This window comes from Fringilla coelebs, assembly GCF_963513975.1.
Source record: "Fringilla coelebs genome assembly, chromosome: Z".
In the NCBI taxonomy this organism is placed as follows: domain Eukaryota; kingdom Metazoa; phylum Chordata; class Aves; order Passeriformes; family Fringillidae; genus Fringilla; species Fringilla coelebs.
In genome coordinates this window covers 38,485,701-38,492,223 of record NC_140031.1, presented here as the reverse complement: position 1 = coordinate 38,492,223, position 6,523 = coordinate 38,485,701, and the positions used below count along the sequence as shown (strand labels likewise).

The 6,523-nt window shown below is 46.9% G+C and overlaps 1 protein-coding gene across 1 annotated transcript; it reads right to left on the bottom strand.

Annotated features, from left to right (window-relative positions):
* Positions 1 to 837: 837 nt before the first annotated feature.
* CTSL (cathepsin L) lies at positions 838 to 5,861 on the bottom strand. The gene is made up of 8 exons (XM_084225525.1): positions 5,705 to 5,861; positions 5,260 to 5,395; positions 4,790 to 4,912; positions 4,545 to 4,700; positions 4,142 to 4,366; positions 2,436 to 2,604; positions 2,033 to 2,150; positions 838 to 1,246 (listed from the first exon to the last, which is right to left on the bottom strand). The coding sequence occupies exons 2-8, from the start codon at positions 5,383 to 5,385 to the stop codon at positions 1,147 to 1,149; spliced, it is 1,017 nt and encodes a 338-aa protein (XP_084081651.1). The 5' UTR covers positions 5,386 to 5,395; positions 5,705 to 5,861; the 3' UTR covers positions 838 to 1,146.
* Between the last annotated feature and the right edge of the window lie 662 nt (positions 5,862 to 6,523).

Here is a 6,523-nt window from a genome sequence, read left to right as displayed (position 1 = left end):
AAGAAGGGCACAAAAACCTACGGGTCCATGAACTCAGTGCTTGTGCTAGTTATGCTACAGAACTACACCTCCTTCACCTACCGTCCAAGAGCAAGACTTGGTGTCAATACCCAAAAGCCCAGCCAAGCCTTCTCCCTGTGCTGTTTTTGGTATTTACCATCCTCTGCAGGAGGTACCCAAACCTGGCTACTGGCACCCAAACCACACCTGAACAGTAGTATGCAACAGCTAATGCTCATGTTTGCAGTGATAGCTGCAGAGAGAAAACGACACAGAGGGCACTGTGTGAATCACCTCAGTTAAGTCAGCCAGCAAGTACACAGGTAACAAAGTAGACCAACATCACCTTCCACAGGGAAATAATGTCTCCCTTATCCCCCCTTCCTTCTCCAGCTAAAGCTGATAGAGGGGGAAGACAATATCTAGCGTCCTACATATCTCTAGAAACAAGCACTCTGAACAGCCCAGGTGTGCTTTGGGTGCTCCTGCTATAGCAGGACATAACTGCGCAAACCACACAAATGTGCTGCTTTTGAGGCACCATTAAGAAAACTAACAGAATTAAAAGCTAAGTGAAGACCAGATGCTGCATACGAAGATGTGAAGATCTTTGTTATGAGACACTAGGAAACAGCAGTATTTTTCCACTTCCCATTTTAAATAAATCTGTATCTTAAATTCTACACTCCTTTTTGTAACAACTACTAGCCAGTCCCAGATAGGGCTGTATTTTAGTGACCAATGGAGAGACATAGAGACTCTACCCAAGAATACGATTTAGGATGCCTATTTGACAAAAGCCCCAAATAGAAAAGAAGACCAAAATGCCAAGTCATATGTATGTAGTGGAATTTAAGTATTTATTTAAAAAGTAAACCTTTGGACACATTGCAATTAAAAAAAAAAAAAAGAAAAATACAAAGAATCTATTGGATTAAGCAGTCAAAAGCTAGCAATATTACAAGCTGTTTACATACCAACATTTACATTAATTTAAACAAGTGGCATGTCACCAACATGTAAAATATACTTCAAGAGTTTTAAAAATCAAGTTGAGTTTTGAAAGACACAAGGCTACCACATGCGAACATGGGTTTGGTCATTCAGTTAAAATCCCCTCTTGTACTGAAATGTTCAGTCTTCAAATTATACTAGTGGATAGCTAGCAGCTGTTGCTATTCCACAGTGGTTCTTCCTGTCCTTGGCCATGTAGATATATCCTTTGTCACCCCACTTCTCACCCCAGCTGAAAATAAAAGCAAAGTGCTTGTTTATATATTCAGAAGTTACTTATTTACTGCCTTTCCCTCTATGTGTTTAAAACTGAAAACTGATGCCTTTCACACTTGTGGAGAAAATCCAAGATAGGTGCAGCCAAAAACTTAAGCGTTTTCCAACAATTAAAAGCATCCCAGGAGGCATCCCAAGTTCACAGAACTGAAGAATGCAGTCAATCTCTCACGAGGTAGTCACATTGATGTGCAAACCTTGACTACAGGTGGCTGGAGCTCAGACACTGCTCCCAGGCAATTTAAGGGAAGTCAAAGGCTGCAAACAGCATTTGAGGGTGGTGCCCCAGTAATGCTGAGAACATGAGACAAGCTCATGTGATGTGCCCTTCAGCATTAATTTATTTTCCCTCCAATGGAAGGGAAGGTAATGCCATTTTTAAAGTTCAAGTATCATCCTATTTCACAGAAGTGAGCAGCACTCTGCTTCCAAATAAATCCATTACACCCCCACAAGCAGGCTTCTTCCTGCTCCCCTGCTTTATTATTAGGTTCACAGGCTGTTTCAGCACTGAGCTCCCTTAAATTAACTGAACAAGCAGAATAAGATGCCTCCTTTGGGCTTACTTATTAGACTGCCAGCAGCACAAGTTGGATTTTACCTTTTATCATACCATACAATCTGAAAACAATCTCCAGATTTCCCACATACAGATTTTAGTTACTGTTGTGTCTCTACCTCTCTCCTTACAAGTGACAAAACTTCCTTTTATTTTCCCCCAGATACATGACACAGACCTTACCTGTTCTTAACAATCCAGTATTTCTTCCCATCTACATCTTCCCCCTCAAAGCCATAACCTACAACCAGAACACCATGGTCCAAGTCTTCACTGCTGCAGTCTGGTTCATAGTAGATACCTGCGAAGTATTCACTCATGAGCAAAATCATCTGTACAAAACCCTTCTCCCTTACAAGAAGCTTTGTGTATTTTGACTCCAACATTGCACAGCTTCTTGAAAATGAGGGAGAAGTAGACACATACAAGAGAAATACATGTGGAAAAAAAACTGACCTAGAATTAAAATGACTTCTGAATTATCATACCTGGTTTTTCTTTCGTCTATTTAACTTCAGGGGTAATGAATACTGAGTAATTAAAAAAAACACAGTTATGTGGATAAATGTAATTAACAAATCCCCACCTGACTGATAGAACTGAAATGAAGAATGGCCTGCATCAATAGCAACAGACACTGGACCCACAGCTGCAACTGCTTTCATGAGAGCTCTTTCGTGTCCTTGAGGGATGTCAACAAAGCCAGTGTCATTAGCAGCATTGTATTCTGCCTTGTAGCGACAGTCTTCATCATCCTAAGTAGAGAAAGCTGTAGTTATTACACAGGTTTCCATTTAACACACAGGTGAGCACAGAACTACCATACATTGTGTGACTTTGCTGCTTTGAGAGCAAGGGACAGAAAAGGATCCAATTGCCTCAGCAGCACTTTGAAAGGATAACAGGGAATACAGAGCCTCTCAAAAGTACAGAAAAAGTAATAGACAGTGGGGCCCAAAAAGTCCCCACCAACTTTACTAGAGGTGCAGAGGGTCATCACATCCTGGAACTCTGCCCTCTTTGGCTGGCAGGACAATTATCTTTACAGGAAGGAAAGAAGTCCAGAATGCATTAATAGGCAATGGAAGAAAGCCAAGCATTCATTAATTACAAAGCAATCCAAAAACTGCTCATTGAGCAAGCACTTAAAATCCACAATTTTAACATGTCATAGTTTGAAAAGCTGTACAGAATGATTTGAAAGCTAGGAATTTGTATTACATGACCTTACAACATTTGGGGGCGGTATTTGTGGTATTTTTGTTTTATTGGGTGGGTTTTTGTTTTTTTTTTTTCTTTGATTTTTACAGTGAAGCCTGAACTGCTGATGTCATGGATGTTTTCAGCAGGAGAGAGGTGAGGCCTAGTTTGGAAGTCAGGTCATGTGAAACTGAAACAGATTCAAGCAAGTACATCCTTTCCTTACCTGCACTATAGGTTAGTACCAAAATTGTTTCCCCAACTAAATGAACACAGACTACAGCTCGGTTGCTTACTTTTCATACTCAGCAAGTTAGGTACACTTCCTATAGTCAACTGTGATCTCTACAACAGCCAAGATTAGGAAAGAGTTGAGATTATAAGGACACAGGTGAACAGGAACTCAGATCCCAAACAAACAGAATTGCTCTTGCCCAGAAAACACAAAACAAGCTGAAAGATCCTCTATAGTGAGCAGAACTCTTAAAAGGTGAAAACATCAAACTACTGGACCTCAAGTGATACCACAACTGACTACTGCTCTTCCATCCTCTTGTATCTGTTTAACATTTGATAGATCATTACAGGGATTTTAAAAGCCTGTCCATTATCTCCATTCATGCACACTTAGTCCAGAAACAGAACTCAAGGCATTAACAACAAGTGCTGTTAAAAATCCAGTTGACACTAGCCACAAGAATTAGGTAGCAACTCCATAATAGGTCAGTTATAGAAAGATGAATTGCTGTCCTACAACTAAGTAGCACTGTTGACAAGGGCTGGGCTCTTCGTTTGATGTGGCAACCAAGATAAGGCATGATAGAAGGGCAACAACAAGGGGGAGGAACAACAATACTTGCTCCAGTTTTTCTAACTGGTCTGTCAAGATTTTGACCTCAAAGACCAGTGCAATATGTGATTCCTACCAGGGCTAGCAGTCATGCTAGTTCTCTTAGCAAAGACACAACAGGAATTACAGATGCACTGATCTCTACAGACATCTTCCTTTCTAGGTATGAGTTTCCCAACACAACTTTTTCCACACAAAAGACATCATGACACCTGCAACACAAGTTCAGCTATTCTACTCACCTTTGCAGTGTATGGATAGGATTCCTCTGAATCAATGCCCCCATTATCCTGTACATATTGGAAAGCCTGGTCCATGAGACCACCATTACAACCTTGATTCCCCTCAGGGCGAGAGCAGTCCACCAGATTCTGCTCACTCAGTGAAACAAGTTTGCCAGTTTTTCTGAAGTGCTGCCCTTCAAGAGCTCCTGTTGTGCTGAAAGCCCAGCAAGAGCCACACTGTCCCTGAAATATAAAGTGAAATCATAAGTTACAAACCCAGACAGTTACAAAATGGTGGTTAGTTTAGTAAGCTTGTAGTTGGCACCATCAAATAGGCAGAGTATTTTCCCCCTATGAAAGTGGATGTAGCATTCAAGACACTGGACCCATAACTGGTCAGAAATTTACCACCAGATAGTACCTGGTCTTTAACTGGAGTTACATAGCCCTTCTCTCGCCAATCTACTGATCGCGGTGCTTCCAGGAAGTTGGGCTCAAGAAACTGGGATCCTCTGTATTTTCTTTCTGACTTCTTGTGTACATAACCATTCATCAGCTGTCTGAACTCCTCAGTTGTCTGAAAAACAAATCAATATACGCAGTCACTATCTACTGCTCTATCTATTACATACCATTGCTTAGAACCGTACATGTCTCTACACATACCATGTCGCCAAACTGATTCATTCCCAACTTGTAGCTGTGTTTTCCTAATGCATGATCCAGATTGTGGATTTCAATCATTTTCAGATTCTTCTCCCATACCACTCTCCTCCAGCCTTCCTCTCTCTAAGGGGACAAAAACCAGCATACTTCAAGGAGACATTTCAAACCAAGTTTCCTTGCACAACAACAAGCTTTCTAAGGCTCATAATACCGGGCAGATATACACTACTCGAAAGGGAAGCGCGAACGGCATTAAGCGGTGATCTTTTTGCCGCCCTCATAAGAAAAACAACGAGTACAGTGCAGCTGAGTCAATACACAAACACGGGAAAGGAACCTGGGAAGAGAAGGATTATGCTTCCCAAGCCCTGCCCATAGCCGGCGTTGTAACAAAGACATGACTCAGCTGGTGGGGCCCAGCTCCGTGCGCTCAGCGCTCGCCCAGCACAGCGCGGACGCCGGGGGCTCACCTCGTGATAGTCCTTCTTGTGCCACGACTTCCACAGCTGCCAGTGATCGTCCAGCTCGGGGTCCAGCCTCGGGGCGCCGAGAACGGCGCCCACGCAGAGGCACAGCGCGGTCAGGAACGGGTTCATGCTGGCCGATCTGCCAAGGACGGAGGAAGAGCGGTCAGGCAGGGCGCCCAGAGCGCGGGGATGCCAGACCCGAGCACCCCGCGCGTCCTCCGCCGCCGATCGGCCGCAGCCGAGCACCCCGCGCCGCCCGCCCCGCCCTCGGCCGCCGCTGTAAACAAGCCCGGGCGGCGGGGCCAGGGCGCGGGGTGCGCAGTCGGCAGCCTCCCGAGGAAGGGGCTGGAATGGCGGCTCCTTCCCGGCAGGAACCGCCCCGCTGCAGGACAAGGACGCGACCGAGACCGGCCCTCTCACGCACCCCCGCCTCGCATCCCGCGCTCACCACGCTAGAGAGTCTCCGCCGCACTCCCACCGCCTCTGCCCGGCAACACTCGACCTCGGCCGCCCCTCTTATCCCGGCCACGGCCGTGCCCGCCCCGCCGCACCCATTGGCGGCCGGGCCGGGCCGCGCCTCCCGCCGGGCCCGGGGCGGGGCGGGGTCTGCCGAGGCTGTCCCGCATCACCCCGGCACGGGGCCGGGGCCGGGGCCGGGGCCGGGAGCGCCCCGGGGTGATGCGGGGCCTCCCTGGGGGCCTCCCTAGCGCCGGAGCCGCTAGGTTGGGCAATGTTTGTCCAAGTATTTACTCCGAGCGCTGTCGGGCCGGAGATAGTGGCAGCCCGCTGGTGGAATTTAACCCGGAGGGCCTTAACGTGTGGGCAGCTGGCAGAACGAAGGAAAAACTGAGTCTGGAGGCAAAGAGACACGAATGGCGGGTGCTGGCAGCCCCAGCGCCGTCCGTGTGCTCCGGTGAGGGCTCCTGCTCGGGTCAGGCCGGCAGACACCGCGCTGCCCCGGTGGTTTGTGGCCGTGGGTGCCCCCGGCAGCCCCAACCCGCTCCTCCTGGCGGGGACAGCTGCTGCCTCTGCACCTCTGCCCGAGGTTTTGTACAACACAGCCGGCAGGGCCATTTCCATGAGGCTGGCACCATGCAAAGTGTCCCCCACTGGGCACAGCAGCATGGCGGTGACACTGCTGCCAGAAACATTTCAAGGAAAGTCCTTTTATTCCCCCATGTTTTTTACATTCCAGGAAAGTCCTTTTTTATTCCCCCATGAAAATTGCTTTATTGTGTATCTTGTTTTGGTATTTGGGTTTTGGTTT

Excerpts from the sequence above, each read along its gene's own strand:
- CTSL (XM_084225525.1), bottom strand. The coding sequence starts at position 5,385 with ATGAACCCGTTCCTGACCGCGCTGTGCCTCTGCGTGGGCGCCGTTCTC. Across the intron at positions 4,367-4,544 it reads TAACTCCAGTTAAAGACCAG|GGACAGTGTGGCTCTTGCTG; the intron begins GTACTATCTGGT and ends TTTATATTTCAG. Across the intron at positions 2,151-2,435 it reads ATTTCAGTTCTATCAGTCAG|GTATCTACTATGAACCAGAC; the intron begins GTGGGGATTTGT and ends AATACTTCGCAG.